The sequence below is a fragment of the Thunnus thynnus genome, chromosome 20 (assembly GCF_963924715.1).
Source record: "Thunnus thynnus chromosome 20, fThuThy2.1, whole genome shotgun sequence".
NCBI lineage: Eukaryota > Metazoa > Chordata > Actinopteri > Scombriformes > Scombridae > Thunnus > Thunnus thynnus.
In genome coordinates, this window is record NC_089536.1 from 28,193,977 (window position 1) to 28,208,906 (window position 14,930).

General features: G+C 43.4%; 2 protein-coding genes and 1 long non-coding RNA gene across 8 annotated transcripts in view; 1 reads left to right on the forward strand and 2 right to left on the reverse strand.

Annotated features, from left to right (window-relative positions):
* The window catches only part of ccdc57 (coiled-coil domain containing 57), a 120,144-nt gene that overhangs the window by 76,766 nt on the left and 28,448 nt on the right, over positions 1-14,930 (forward strand). For all 4 annotated transcript variants that reach the window (XM_067576133.1, XM_067576131.1, XM_067576132.1 and 1 more), the window contains 2 exons: positions 10,303-10,403; positions 10,684-10,924. In XM_067576133.1, coding sequence (XP_067432234.1) covers positions 10,303-10,403; positions 10,684-10,924 — 342 coding nt within the window. The remainder of the gene's footprint in view (positions 1-10,302; positions 10,404-10,683; positions 10,925-14,930) is intronic.
* On the reverse strand, positions 1,651-6,803 carry LOC137171935 (uncharacterized). Of its 3 annotated transcripts, XM_067576136.1 has the most exons (6): positions 5,867-6,803; positions 5,060-5,766; positions 4,259-4,979; positions 3,144-3,398; positions 2,548-2,706; positions 1,651-2,316 (listed from the first exon to the last, which is right to left on the reverse strand). In XM_067576136.1, exons 3-6 carry the CDS (start codon positions 4,272-4,274, stop codon positions 2,123-2,125), a joined length of 624 nt encoding a protein of 207 aa, XP_067432237.1. In that variant the 5' UTR covers positions 4,275-4,979; positions 5,060-5,766; positions 5,867-6,803; the 3' UTR covers positions 1,651-2,122. The 3 variants fall into 3 exon arrangements, with proteins under 3 accessions (XP_067432237.1, XP_067432236.1, XP_067432238.1); XM_067576135.1 differs by having other exon boundaries at positions 4,259-5,766; XM_067576137.1 differs by lacking the exon at positions 5,867-6,803 and having other exon boundaries at positions 4,259-5,850.
* LOC137171936 (uncharacterized) lies at positions 1,651-6,881 on the reverse strand. Its single transcript, XR_010924846.1, has 2 exons — positions 6,796-6,881; positions 1,651-1,765 (listed from the first exon to the last, which is right to left on the reverse strand). It is a non-coding gene; the product is annotated as an uncharacterized lncRNA (long non-coding RNA).

The following is a 14,930-nucleotide window of genomic DNA, read 5'->3' on the forward strand; positions in this document are numbered from 1 at the left end:
ATAACGATATACTTTTAAACAGTGACGATCTAACTCAGACAATACTGTCAAAGTACGCTAAATAATATATCAGTTATAATAAACACTGAGCCACAGGGTGAGTAATACAAGTGGTAATAGTCTACCCTAAACACAGTACTGAAAACATGGACCTCATTTACAGTCGTTTTCCTTTCTTTTGTGTATATTGTGTAGTAAAATAAAACACAGATGGGCAACCACTCAGACCTCTATGTCATTAAGTGTTCAAGAGCTTTACTCCAAATGAACCAAGCATGGTGTTTTATGAAATTATTCTATCCAAAACCACTTCCAAAAATGCAATCATAAATCAGTTGTCAAACACTGATTGCAAGACAGGCATTGGAGAACAAAAAGAGTAAGGTTTCTGCAGGAAAAGCATTTCAGAGTAGTGAAGCCCAATAAGAGAATGCTCTACAAACTGAGTTTTCATTAACAGCTAGCATTTTGTGAGAATAAGGCTTTAGATTGTTACCTCTTCCTGCTGTTACAGTATACATGCTGGACAATAAAAGTCCTGCTCCAATGGTGGTCCTCCAACACAAATCCAATGGAATCATAGATTGCATGCTGTACACTGGATCTGAGTAAAAGCATGGCAGTAGATTAGTAATACATTACATTTGTAAGTATATAGAACAGTTTATGCTCTGCTCTCATGCTCATGCTCTGCCTAGTTCTGACAAGTTTTCTAGCACATTACATATATGTAATTAATTTCTCAATGACCCCTTAATGCATGCATGATGATACACTGACCGAAAAAATTTATGTAAAAAAGAACATGAATCAGTGATCAGTCTACAAGCTATTTCCCTCCTCAACTGAGTGATAGCAGCTTCATTCGTACTGAAATCCAGCACCCTACCAGTTAGGAGAAGCTCTGCAAACTACACAAGATACAGTATAATCAGTAACATTCAATAGCTGTATGCAACAAAGGGTCAGTTGCACTCATACCTTGCAGACAAATGCCCCACAGGATGTTGAGTCTTGCTGTCAGGGATGGTTTAGTGTATCGCAAGTCCACCATGAGATGTTGATATGTCTGTGTCTCATAAAGGCTATGTAGAATAGCAAAATTTTAGCCATTTGTAATCAAGAAAATCTTTATGACATTACCACTGATGTATAACTTGCCTTGTCATATCCTTGCCTTTGTTCATGTGGTCAGGGGTGTCACCTAAGGGGTCAATGTAAAGTGCTCCTTTGGATAAATGACCTTCATAATACATATGAAGTCATATAAAGGGGGTGAATTATCAAATTAAAATCATGCTAGAGTACCACACCAACCATCTGGACACTCCTACACATGGTTCAATCTGCTCTGTGGTAGTGTATGTAAATTCTCACCACAAGTGTCCAGTGCTGTTTGTCACAGACTGGTCCTATGAGGACATCCTAGGTCATTGGGTCAAGCTGAAAACATACACACATAATGAATACTTGTCTGTATTGCAATCATGTATGAACATGTAATCAGTAATTTTCATATGATTTTATGTAAGCCTGTATGACATTCATCAGTTCTCTGTCTTATCAGTCTCCCTTGACTGTGTTTGTATGGGTAGCATGTGGAAGTACACAGAACCCCAGGGTGCAGAACACAGAGACAGAGGCCAGAAATTGGAATCAGATTATTGGTTTATTACAACCTGACGTTGAGGGGAAAAAAAGGAACAGCAGAGTCTTTAGTGGCAAGGGGGGGGGCAGAGGCTGGCAGTCGAACTTGAGGCTGATGCTGGGGCAGGTGCTGGTGAATGGGCAGGATGAGTTCGCAGGGCTGGAGGGAATGGAGGAGATCCGGAGCGGGTTCCAGGTAAATCAGGAGGGAGTCAGAGGCAGGAGTCAGGCCAGGAATTGTTGCAGTCAAATAGAAACAAGGGTTAACAAAAGGTTTCAACAAGTCAAGATTTTCAAGGAGCTGGAACATGACTGCCAGATCGTAGACGAAGTTACTTTGTCAGAGTGTGGAGGTTGGGACTTGGTATTTGAAGCTGAGCAGGATGATGATAATGACTGGCAACTGGTGACCTGTCTCCACTCCTGCAATCAAACACACAGAAAGAGGGAAAAGGAGGGGGAGAGAGGCTGCCAGCTAGGCAGAAGTAGAGGGCCTGACAGTGCCACCGATGGAAGTCCCAGAGAAGGGACAGGTCCAGAATCTGGCAACGAGGAATCCAACAACGTTCCTCAGGGCCATAACCCTCCCAATCCACAAGATACTGCAGACCCCAACGGCACACATCCAGCAGCTGCCGGACCAAGTAAGCAGGGCGATCATCAATGATCCTGGGCAGAGGACAGAGGAGGGGGAGGCATGGGGGGGGACAACAGACTGGTAAAGATAGGTTTAATTTGGGAGACATGGAAGGCGGAATGGATGCGGAGAGAGAGGCAGGGAGCTTAAGGTGGACAAGCACATGGATTAATGACTGACTCAATCTCGAAAGGACCCACATAATGGGGAGCCAATTTCTTGGAGTCCACTCTAAGGGGAACATCCTTAGATTAGAGCCATACCTTTTGGCCGGGTGTGTAGGAGGGCGCAGGCGTGCAGTGGCAATTTGCTTGGCTCTGGATCCGAGATGAGGAGCAGAGGAGGACAGAAAGTGCTCGCTTCTAGGTTCTGCGACAGCGGCGCATGGGAGCTTGAACAGAGGGGACAGCTATTTCTTGCTCCTGTGCAGGGAATAAAGGATGTTGATAACCAAGGGAGCAAAGGAAAGGGGACATACCTGAGGAGGCATTAGGTAAGGTGTTGTGAGCATACTCCACCCAGGGCTATTGAGCACTCCAGGTGGACGGATTAGCAGAGGTGATGCAGCGGAGAGCAGCCTCTATTTCCTGATTGGCCCACTCGCTTTGGCCGTTAGACTGGGGGTGATAACCAGAAGACAGACTGACCATGGCTTTCAGGGCTGAACAAAATGCCTTTCAAACCTGTTAGGTGAACTGTGGGCCTCTGTCAGACACAATGTCAGATGGGATTCCATGCAAGCGGAAGACATGGTCCACCAACAGGTCTGCAGTCTCCCAAGCAGAGGGAAGTTTGGATAGAGCAAGAAAATGTGCAGCTTTGGAAAAGTGATCTATTAAGGTGAGAATGACTGTTTTACCGTTCAATGGTGGGAGACCAGTTACAAATCCAAAGCGATGTGGGACCACGGCCAACTGGGGACAGGCAGAGGACGGAGTAGGCCAGATCTGGACTTGGTTGAAGACTTGTTTTGGGTGCATACTGTACAGGCAGAGATAAAGGACCAGGTGTTTTTGTCCATGGTGGGCCACCAAAACTTCTGACAGAGGAAGGCAATGGTCCAGGTGACACCTGGATGATAGGTCAGGTGAGATGAGTGGGCCCACTGCAGCACCTGGGAACGAACAGAGTATAGGACAAACAAGCAATTAGTGGGACTGTTACCTTGGTCTGGTTGTTGATGCTGGGCTTGCTTGACCAATGATTCTATTTCCCAGGTGATTGAAGCAATTAAGCAAGTGGGTGGCAGGATAAGTTCTGGGTTAGCAGCTGACTCCTCAACAGTAAATTGTTGGGACAGGGCATCAGGCTTGACATTACGGGAACCTGGATGGTAGGTGAGAGAGAAATTGAAATGACCAAAAAACAAAGCCCATCTTGCCTGTCGAGAATTTAGTTGTTTGACAGATTGGGTATATGAGAGATTCTTGTTATCTGTCCAAACAATGAAGGGCTAGACAGTACCCTCCAACCAGTGACGCCACTCCTCTAGAGCCAGTTTGACAGCAAGAAGTTCCTGGTTACTGATATCATAGTTTCTTTCAGCAGGTGACAGCTTGCAGGAGAAAAAGGCACATGGATGAAGTTTATTGTCATTTGATGATTGCTGGGATAGTACTGCACCTGCCCCGCTGTCTGAAGCGTCCACCTCAACAACAAACTGATGAGCTGGTTGGATGAGGATGGGTGCTGAGGCAAAGGGGTTCTTAAGGTCTTTAAAGGCCGCTACTGCCTCAGGAGACCACAGCAAAGGAGTGGAAGTGGAGGTGAGGGCAGTGAGCGGAGCAGCTATGCAGCTGTAATCTTTAATGAACCTCCTGTAAAAGTTTGCAAAGCCTAGAAAGCGTTGTAACTGTTTCAGGTTAGTGGGTCTTGGCCATTCTGTAACAGCTGTCAACTTAGCTGGATCCATCAGCACCAGCCCCTGTGCAATGATATAGCTGAGAAATGACACAGAAGGTACATGGAGCTCACACTTTTCTGCTTTCATATACAGCTTGTTCTCCAGGAGGCGCTGTAGGACCTGGCGCACATGCTGCTCATGTTCTGACTTGGTCTAGGAAAAGATCAGGATATCATAAAGGTATACAAAAACAAATCGGTTGATCATGTCATGGAGGACGTCATTCACCAAAGCCTGGAAAACTGCAGGGGCATTAGTCAGACCAAAAGGCATAACCAGATATTCGAAATGGCCCATGGGTGTGTTAAATGCAGTCTTCCACTCATCTCCTTCTCGGATGCAGACAAGATTGTATGCATTGCGCAGGTCCAGTTTGGAGAAGATGGTGGTACCAAGCAGAACTTATGAGAGGCAAGGGGTATTTATTTTTGACAGTGATGTTATTTAAGCCCCTAAAATCAGTGCAAGGTCTAATCAGTGCAAGGTCTCAAAGTTCCGTCCTTCTCGCCCACAAAAAAAAACAAAAAAAAAACCCCGCACCCACCAGAGATGAAGATGGTCTGATGATTTCTGCTGCTAAGGAGACCTGTATGTATTTCTCCATTGCCTCATGTTCAGGTTGGGAGAGATTGTAAAGCAGACTGCTGGGAGAGCACCACCAGGCAGGAGGTGGATGGAGCAGTCATATGGATGGTGAAGTGGCAGGGACAGAGCACAATGTTTACTGAAGACAGGGGCGAGGTCATGATAAACCTCCGGGTCTGAAGACAGGTCAGGAGGCTCTGGCAGGGTCTGTGGTTCAGACAAGACAGGGGCTATGGCAGAGAGTAAGCAGTTAGTGTGACAAAATGAGCGCCATGAAACAATCTTACCCAGAGACCACTCTATATGAGGTTTGTGAACCTTGAGCCAGGGATAGCCAAGCACCAATGGGTGGACAGAGTATCAACAATCATAGCAATAACCGGGGAAGGACACCAACAGGACTGCGAAGGACTGCAAAGGCTCAGCCTGCAACCCAGGGTTTCCTGCGAGATGAGAAAGCACAAAAAACTCAGGGGAAGAAGCCAAGTTAGTAACATGCATTGATGTTACATGAATGCATACAGATGGAGAGGAGGAGGAGGGAGGAGCTCAGTGCATCATGGGAAGTTCCCCGGGCAGTCTAGGCCTATAGCAGCATAACTAAGGGCTGATAAAGGGCGAGTCTGGCCAGTCCTAACCATAAGCTTTATCAAAAAAGAAAGTTTTAAGCCTACTCTTAAACATAGAGCGGGTGTCTGCCCCCCAGACCGAATCTGGAGGCTCTGCCTCCCATTCTACTTTTAAAGACTGTAGGAACCACCAGTAAGCCTGCATTCTGGGAACACAGTGTTCTAGTGGGGTAATACAGTACTATAAGCTCTTTAAGATATGATAATTATGTGTAAGCTTATCTTCTTTTGATGATTTCTGGAGAGCAGGAGCATGACTGGGACTGTCCCATTGAGTGCTGTAGCTTCTAGGGGGGTCTTGAGGGCCACATTCTCTAATCCCAGTTGTTCTGCTGCATTATGGTCTATGAAGTTCTCATCTGCTCCTGAAACAATGAGGGCAGTGAGGTTTAAGGACTGCGAGCGCCACAAGAGGGAGGCAGGTAGCTGTAGTCGAGAGGGAGAAGGATTGGCTGCTCAGCTCACCTGTATTTCTCCCATTACAGATGAGCTGGCCCTTTTGCTGGGCGTACTAGGCAGGAGGAGAGATAGTGATCCGGTCGAAATTGGAGTTTATTCTGCGTGCCCTCTCCTCAGGAGTCAAACTGGCTCAACCTCATTGCATGGGCTTAGGCTCTGGGCTGCTGGAGGGGACTTGGGAGGGCTCAGGAAAACTGGGGAGTGGTCGCTGAGAAGTGGCTGATGGCACTGGGAAAGACTGCAGTCTTGACTTTCTCTACAGCGCTCGCGGAGCCGGTTGTCTATCCGGATTGCCAGAGAGATTAATCGGTCCAGATCAAGGGGTTCATCCCAGAGGGGCCAGTTCATCCTTAATAGAGTCATTTAAAGATTTCTGGAAAGCACCGTGGAGAGCCTCGTCATTCCAGCCACTCTCAGCAGCCAGAGTCCAGAACGCAATAGCCAAGTCGGCAACACTGTGGGAACCCTGGTGGAGAGAGAGGAGTCGTGTGGCCACATCTCTGCCACAGACAGGGTGGTCAAACACCTTCCACGTTTCCTGGGTAAACTCATGATAGGGGAAACAGATCTCACCTTGCCTCTCCCACACAGCTGACGCCCACTCATGGGCGGCTCTAGTCAATAACCCGATCAGGTAGGAGATGCGGGAATGCTCAGTGGCATAGGTATTGGGCAGCTATTCAAAGATTAGGGAACACTTGGTTAAGAACGCATGGCAGGAACCAAGGTCTCCATTGTAGGGTTGCGGGGCTGGGATAAAGACACTGGCTTAGAGGGTTGAGGAGGGGGATCTGGTACACAGAACCCCAGGGTGCAGAACACAGAGACCAGAAATTGGAATCAGATTATTGGTTTATTACAACTTGATGTTGAGGGGAAAAAAGGAGCAGCAAAGTCTTAAGTGGCAAGTGGGGGGCAGAGGCTGGCAGTCGAACTTGAGGCTGGGGCAGGTGCAGGGGGCTGAGTGGGGTAGAGCAGAGCAGGGGAACGGGCAGGGCAGGAAGAGTCCGCAGGGCTGGAGGGAATAGAGGAGATCCAGAGCAGGTAAATCAGGAGGGAGTCAGAGGCAGGAGTCAGGCCAGGAATTGCTGCAGGCAAATAGAAACAAGAGTTAACAAAAGGTTTCAAGAGGTCAAGATTTTCAAGGAGCTGGAACGTGACTGACAAAGTGACTTCGTCTATGATCTGGCAGAGTGTGGAGGTTGGGACCAGGTATTTGAAGCTGAGCAGTATGATGATGACTGGCAGCTGGTGACCTGACTCCACACACCTGACTCCACTCCTGCAATCAAACACACACAGAGAGAGGGAAAGGGAGGGGGAGAGAGGCTGCCAGCAAGGCAGAGGTAGAGGGCCTGACAGATCTGGTGTATCTGCCAGCTACGATTACTGTCCAATGGTGTGCAGATTCTGCCTACTCGGCATACCACAGGCGTACCAGCATGGTAAAGGTGTGGAGCCATTCACAGCACACAGTGGGCCGAACTTGTCATAAAGTAGCGACAACAAAGCCCACCCATTTAGAGAGAAGATATGGTTATGATTGGTAAGTTTTACTGTCATTTGAAATTACTCAGCCCTCTGCTATAAATTGTAGCTGGGCCGCCAATTACAGAGCTTAAAGTACCATTTTCTTCCCATTAACTTTGGAGGTGCAAAATCCTGATAAACTGACAAAAGGGGCTTCTTTCATTTAACCCTTCACATTCCAGCACAGTGAATAGGCAGGTTTGAGTGGTTTATTTCCTCACTCCTGTCACCATACAGTGGTAAAACACATATTCTGAAAAGGAAAAATGACTTTAAAATAAATACAAAATGCAACCATTTAAAGTTGTATGTCCCTTCCCTACGCCAAAATAAAAAAACATAAGTCCCACCCCAGTGCTTAAAAAATTATTTGACCTGCCTCCCCCATTTTGCCCTCTCTGTTTTTACTGGCCCTCTCTGTGTGCCTGTAATTCAGGGTGCACATGAGAGCGAGCTCCATGCCTGTCATACAGTCACAGCTTAGCGCCCCCCTTTGCTCTCTCTGACAGAAAGAGGAGACAAAAGTCCAGTACTCCAGCTTTAACGTTCATCTTGCAAAAGTAATTCATTAAGGTAAGTCATTAAATCAAAAAATGCCATTTTTTGAAGATGTACCACAAGATAACCTTGGTATGCGCGTCTTGTAGACTGTCCGGGTGCTGCACTGCCCTTGCAATTGAGTTCCGCCTTTTTTGTTCGGTCAACACCACGTAATTAACTAACATTTAGAAAATCAATTTTTGACATTTGTGAATTGATTCACAGAATTGAGTGGAATCGAGTGAATTGATTTTTTCATCCACCCCCAATGAACAATTTAAGTGAAGTGTTATCCTACATTTGATTTTTGATTTGTGCCTTTGAGGATTCAGTACCCATCTATACATAATTAGGTTGAGCATGTTGATTCATTATTCATTTCAAATCTCAAAATAGAAAACAAACCACTATTTTTTAAAGAAATTTTCAAAAAAAAAATTAATATGATAGAAGATAATGATACAAAATAATGAACTGACTGAGGTGTATGGACAGGTTTCTTCAGGGCAGGATTATAACTGTATAATTATTGTAACCACTGACTCTACATTTTATTTCATGGTCTTCTCATGAACGCAAATAATTTTGCTTTCAATTTGACAAGCTTACATTGTTAATTTCTAGTTGACATGTGGGTGTATGTGATGTGCTATTGTGTGTAGCTTTGTATTTTGTATTATGTGTCCTGTGTGGGGCTTTTTTGCTTTGCACTGTTATTGTTCTGTTATATGTTTTAATTGTGACCTGCTAAAGGGACTGTAGATGAAAATCAGTTGTAAGCTAATTATGTTACATTACATCAAATTGTATCTATATATGTATATGTATATATATGAAACAATTAAAGATTCCAACATGCAAGCATTTCAGTTAAAGTCACTATACAGAATTCTAGCCGTAAAGCAACTATAAAACATACAAGGTCTTGAACAGTGCAATCTTGTGCCAATTTTGTAACAATGATAAGGAATTAACAAGCATGTTTTGATCTGCCCTCCAGTGGCACTGTTCTAGACCAAAATATATAAAATATAAATAAGTATTGTTATTTTAAAGTGAATGTAAGATTTGTAATAACCTTGGCCTTTGGTTTTTTTGAAGCAATCATCCAATCAATCAATTTTTATTTATATAGCGCCAAATCACAACAAAAGTCATCTCAAGGCACTTCTCACATAGAGCAGGTCAAGACCATACTCTTTAATTTACAGAGACCCAACAATTCCCCAATGAGCAAGCACTTGGCGACAACGGTAAGGAAAAACTCCCCTTTAATGGGTAGAAACCTCAAGCAGAACCCGGCTCTTGGTGGGCGGCCATCTGTATATATGACCGGTTGGGTTGAGAGAGAGAAAGAAAGAGGGAAAGGGGGGGGGGGGACAGAATAACAACAATCATGTGTGTAACAATAGCAGTGTAACAATGTTACAACCCCTTGGTGTCACAAGGGTGTATATGGGGCAGATAGGTGAAAGACCTAAATTCAAACACCAAAGACAGACTGGCTGAGTGAGGAGGGCTTTAATTGAAGAAATACAAAAGACAGGTTTATAGTAGTCAACAAGGAAGCAGTCCAAATCAGGCAAACGTGTCCAAAGGGAAAAAGGCAGGCAGACAGGTCAAAAACAGTAAGAAGGTCAAAACCACAGGAACAGCAAGAACAGGATCAGAATCAGGTTGGCAAGAACCTAAGTATACAATGATAAAACAAAGACAAACTGGCAGGGAATGAATGACTGAGACCCATATATGTACTGAGGAGCTGATGAGGGGATGGGCAGCAGGTGCAGACAATTACAGTGGCAACAGATGAGGTGTGGAAAACAGGAAGGAAAGTCTGGGGTGAACAGGTTGAGATTGGCAAAGATAAGAGGAGCGTGTTGGGCTGAGTACAGAGGCAGAGAGCAATGCAAAGGGCTGGGAGATGAGAGAGTGTGGCTGCAGAGAGGAACTGAGGAGACTGTGACACTTTGATATGTTTATACTTATTTTGTGATATCATGTAAGTTACCCACATTGCTACATTGGCTGAATGTTTTATAGTAATAAAGATGTCCTTTAAGTCTCAGGTAATGAAAGGCAAGACACATCATTAGTGTCTAAGCTTTAGTTTCAATGTACCTTTTATCAGAGATTTACTTTGAAACCTGTGATCATATCCATGCTCAGCTGATAAAAAACTGGCTACTCTTCTCTAGTAATTATTGGCTGTCCAAAACTCAGACAGCTTAACACATAATTTCTCTTAAATCCTGCAGTCTTTATCTCAATTGGAGTGTTATTTGTATTAGTTGTATTTAAAAAAAGACATTTTGTGTTTTAACTTTTTCTTCATTTATCTTTCTCCTGTTGTATGTGGGATGGCTTTTCAGGTAGTCTATTTCTGGAGAAATGTGCCAACATGACTGCTTTGAGGAAGCAGGAGGTCAGAGTGGCACGTATGGAATCTGATCCCACCAACATCATGGAACAGGTACTGGAGGAAATCAGTAAACTAGTTAAGGTTGACCTGTTAGTGTCTGTGCAGAGCAGTGGTGTGTAGTTTAAGATCCTGGTCTTTTTAGTGACATATAAATGTCAAAAGTTGGAAAGATAATTTCCCTTTACTATATCTCAGTACTATATAACATTCGCCCAGTGGTAGTTTTCTAAAGGGTCAGTTCACCAGTTAGTTATGTGAGATGATGGGAATATATTCTGTAAACTGCTTCAGTGACCCAGTTTCTTCATGTTTCATCTCTTCTTCCTTCCAGAATGTGCTGGTGCAACAGCTCCAAGAGGCAAACCGTTATCTGTGGCAGCAGCAGCTGGCCTTAGGTCTGATGTCTGGTGGTTCATCTGAAAATATTCAGCGTACTAGAAGCAACCCTCCTCTCTTGCACACTAGGCTGAAGCAGGCAGCGTCCTATATTGCCCACCTGAGCAGGGAGAAGCAACAGCTAATAGAAATGGGCAACTGCCTCCGTGCCCAGATCACCACTGCTGGACTACAGGGTATAATAACAGGCACACTGACCACGACATGATACTTACATTTTGTAATTTGGCAGGCGCTTCTATCCAAAGCAACTTACAAGCAGGCAAGAAACTCAAGCTTTAGAGTTTTAAAACCCAAATGTTAAACTTTTCTTGAGGAATCTTAATAGGAAGAGATTGAAAAAGATACAACAGCCTAGGGAAAATGTTCATTCTGATTATTTCAATTTTTGAGCTAAAGTCTAATGTCAAGGCTGACCATCTCTGTGATTCTTCTAATCTGAAAATGAAACTGATCATAGTTTGCTTAATAAAGATGAGTAAGTTGTTTTGTTAAAGTCACACCAAGATATTTAATAGTTTCCCATTTCAATTGGAAAGTTCTCCTAATTTCTTGAGTTGGATTATGGTTAAAGGCCAAAATCTGTTTTACTCACATTTATTTTGTATCCTGAGTTACCACCATATATGTTTTATAAGGTGCTTCAGCTGAGTAAAGCTTGTATTGGAGGTCTCTAGGTATATTATGATGTCATCCGCAAATAAGCTGATTATGTGTTTCTGTCCTTTGATGTTAATTCCCTTTAATTCATCACTCTGTCGTATAGCCTGAGCTAAAGCATGGGTGCAAGAGCTCCGTCAGACGGACACACAACATAGATCTTGGAGGTTTGTCAGAGACCAGTTTCAGCATTAAAGCTCAGTGTGCCCTCTGTATTTGTAGATCTGTTTCTGTCAGCAGGGAGAGTTTGGTTTTCAGAAGTTGTTCAATGAATTGTGAGATGGAGCTGCCCTCTACTCCCTCTTTTAGGCCAAAGATATGGATGTTGTTTTGTCGGTTTCCTCCTTCTTGGTCTGTGAGCCTGTCCTGCAATATTCTCTGCAGGACAGGCATCTTTTATCTTTTATGTCCTTCTATCTCACCAATTCTCTGTTCGGCTCCTGCAATACTCATGGTTTGTGTTGGTTGCTCTTTCATAGATTTTTGTGAGCTTTTGGTCGATGTCCCTCCTAAAATCTTTGAGTTTTTCCTTCATTTCTTCTTAAATTTCTTTCTTAAATGTGGTGAACTGTGGTTTTTAGCTCAGTTTTAAAGTCCTGAATTTCCTTAACGATATCTTTCAAACCTGAGCACATCACATCAGCCACTTCAACCTCCATGTGTTCATCTTTTTCACCACCCTCTGTGTCTGACATGTCTCCTCTGTGCTCATCAGTCCATTCAAGTTGTTTTGCAAGGTTTTTGATATTTTTTCATCTTCTTGATTGTCCTTCCCTTTCCATTTCTGTTTCAGACGTGTTTGTTTCTTTTTAAGTATTTGAACTTGGGGGTTTTCATAGAGTGTTGATTGGGAGCTAGTCGTTTGGGTTGAGCGTGGTTCCCCCAGCTGCCCAGTTAGATGAAATTTAACTGGGCAGCTGGGGTTAGATGAAATCTAACTGGGCAGCTGAGATGGAGGCAGATGAAATGCCTTGTTTGGCAGCGGACGTAGCAGTGTCTATCATACAGGAATGTCTTGTATAATGTTAGGGGATAGGTTCCTTTAAGTGGTAGCTAACCCAAGGTTTTGACATAGGAATGTTTCCTGTGATTAGAAATAGAGGAGAAGAAGAACTGGTTATAGATATAAATTGTAGGTATTTAATCATAGATTGGAAGGAACAAAAAGAAGAATCTGTGCAAGCCACAATTACAAAGGAAGCACTTCCACATTTCAGATGTTTAAGGCGTAGACTATAGTGACTAGGTTGAAATGCCAAATCAGAAAATGAAATATATCTGTCTGGGTTACATGATTTTGAATATGTTGTAAATTTGCAACTTCAAAGGAATGCATAGAAAGCTAAAAAAAAAAACAAAAAAAAAACAGAATCAAGCACAGCGCCAATATAAGGAGAAAAAACACCATCTCTGAGTACTATCAGTATCAAAATGGAAAGAGTGATAGGGCGTCTATGATCAGGGACAGAAGGAGAAACTTATGAAATACCTTTCAAAAGTAATTAAGTCAGATTTGAAAATAGGAAAAAAGACACAACATCTACTGTTAAATTGAATTCCACCAATCAACCCATGAGTATACTGCGTTTTGAAATGGTGAATGTCCATGCAGTAACAAATGAAAGCATAAACAGTATTTATGGAAACAGGTTTATACAAATCGGAACACAAAGCAAAGCAAAAGTGCTTCAAGCTAAATCATAAAATTTAAGGGTAGAAGGTGCTAAACCCTTCGTCATATACAGTATATCGTAGCTGACTCCATGTACTGTATCTAAGCAAGGGGCTTTGGCTTAAGACAGAGCTAGATCTTGGAGAGGTGAAAGTTTCAGCACAGGGTTGGCATCTGGACAGAGGCTCTGGAAGGTCTGGAAATTGAAACAGGAAAGCAAATCAGCTTATATATTATGATGACTGGGCCCATGATGGGCAGTGAGTTGTACGTGATGTATGACCATGTGATGCTTATCATAAAAGGCATGATTGTCACATGGAAATTTGATGCATTTACATTGCCAAAACTGACCCCAGACCTGGCAAGCTACAGTGACTGGGTAAATCTCTTACAGTGCAGATGACATATAAAACCAGGAGAAAGAGCAAGGCTGGCATTGCAAACCACTGGCCTTGATAGTACCCCCCAAAACTCCCAGATATGCAGCATCCATAAAGAACTTGATTGAGTCAGAGGAATGCACCTGCTCACAGAAAGTTATGACATTCCAGTGACCAAAAGCACAGGCCTGAGCAACATCCTCCATCTAGACATAGGAGGACTTTAACCACTCTTTAGCCACTGTCTTTAAATTCAATAATATACAGTACAGCAGCACAAGCCCAGAGTAGGCATGTCTATTAACTGTACATGAGGAAAATAGTTTAAAAAAAAAAAGCAAATATTTTATATATAGGATAAGGGACCTTCAGGTGAGCAAATATACCCTGTGCAGATATAAATGGCCCGCGTCAAAGGCTCACAGCCCAAATCCTGGGGTGTCCTGCGGATGAGAAAGCACAAAAAACTCCAAGGAAGAAGCCAAGTTAGTGACATGCATTAATGGTACATGAATGCATCATGTGAAGTCTAGGGCTGTAGTCTCCCAGTCGACTGGTTGATTAGTTGGTCAATATGCTCTCATCAGACCGAATTCTCATTGGTTGAATAATCTCCGTGTTACTTTCATAAGAAGAAAAGTGCTACATCAGTAGCATTCCAGGATTAATCAATTATTTCCTGCAGTGAGAGGAACAGACTAACAAATTATCTGTGAAAACAATGGGGGTGTATTCAAAACACCCCCGTTGTTTTCACAACTTTGAACTCACCCAACCTAGACTGCTAGGTCTAACTGTACTCAACGTTTACTGAGCGTTTACTGAATCAGTGTTTATCCTATAATTATAACAACAAGAACCCCTGCCAAGCCCAAAAAAATATTTTTTAATGCCAAAATTAACATCAAATATCCATTCATTTGGAAATCAATAGTGTTTGGGAGTCTCTATGCAGCGTTGCTCCGGTACATGAGTCAACCTCTGTGTCTTTGCCTGGGTAGTGTAACTCTGTTAAGGAATACGTTGTGTAGTATGTCTGCGTAGCGAGTAGGGAGGAGCAAGCGGCAGGAAAGTGACGGTGGATGTGAGTGGAGCAGAGGAAAAGGTTAGTGGTAAGTTGTCAATCTGGCAGTAAATGTACAGTACAGACTACAGTGTGTCAGTTAATAAATGCTAAAAAGTCACGTCTGTTAATTCCCCAAATGCTGGAGAAGTGAAGTTGGTTAGCTCCAAAGTTAGCAACAACCTGCCTAACCTGAAGACACAAAACAGAGAAATGTGTGGCTGCTTAGTTCACTCTGTCCCGTTACATCCAACCTCCCCATGACTAATCAATTAGTTGAAGATTATGTATGATTTCAGTCGACCAAGATTTTCTTTGGTTGACAACAGCCCTAGTGAAGTCCCCTGGCAATCTAGACCTAACAGCATAACTAGGGGCTGATCCCAGGCAAGCCTGGACAGCCC

Excerpts from the sequence above, each read along its gene's own strand:
- LOC137171935 (XM_067576136.1), bottom strand. Across the intron at positions 2,707-3,143 it reads TGGTCTCCCACCATTGAACG|GAGCAAGAAATAGCTGTCCC; the intron begins GTAAAACAGTCA and ends TTCCCTGCACAG. Across the intron at positions 2,317-2,547 it reads CCTACACACCCGGCCAAAAG|GATCATTGATGATCGCCCTG; the intron begins GTATGGCTCTAA and ends TCCTCTGCCCAG.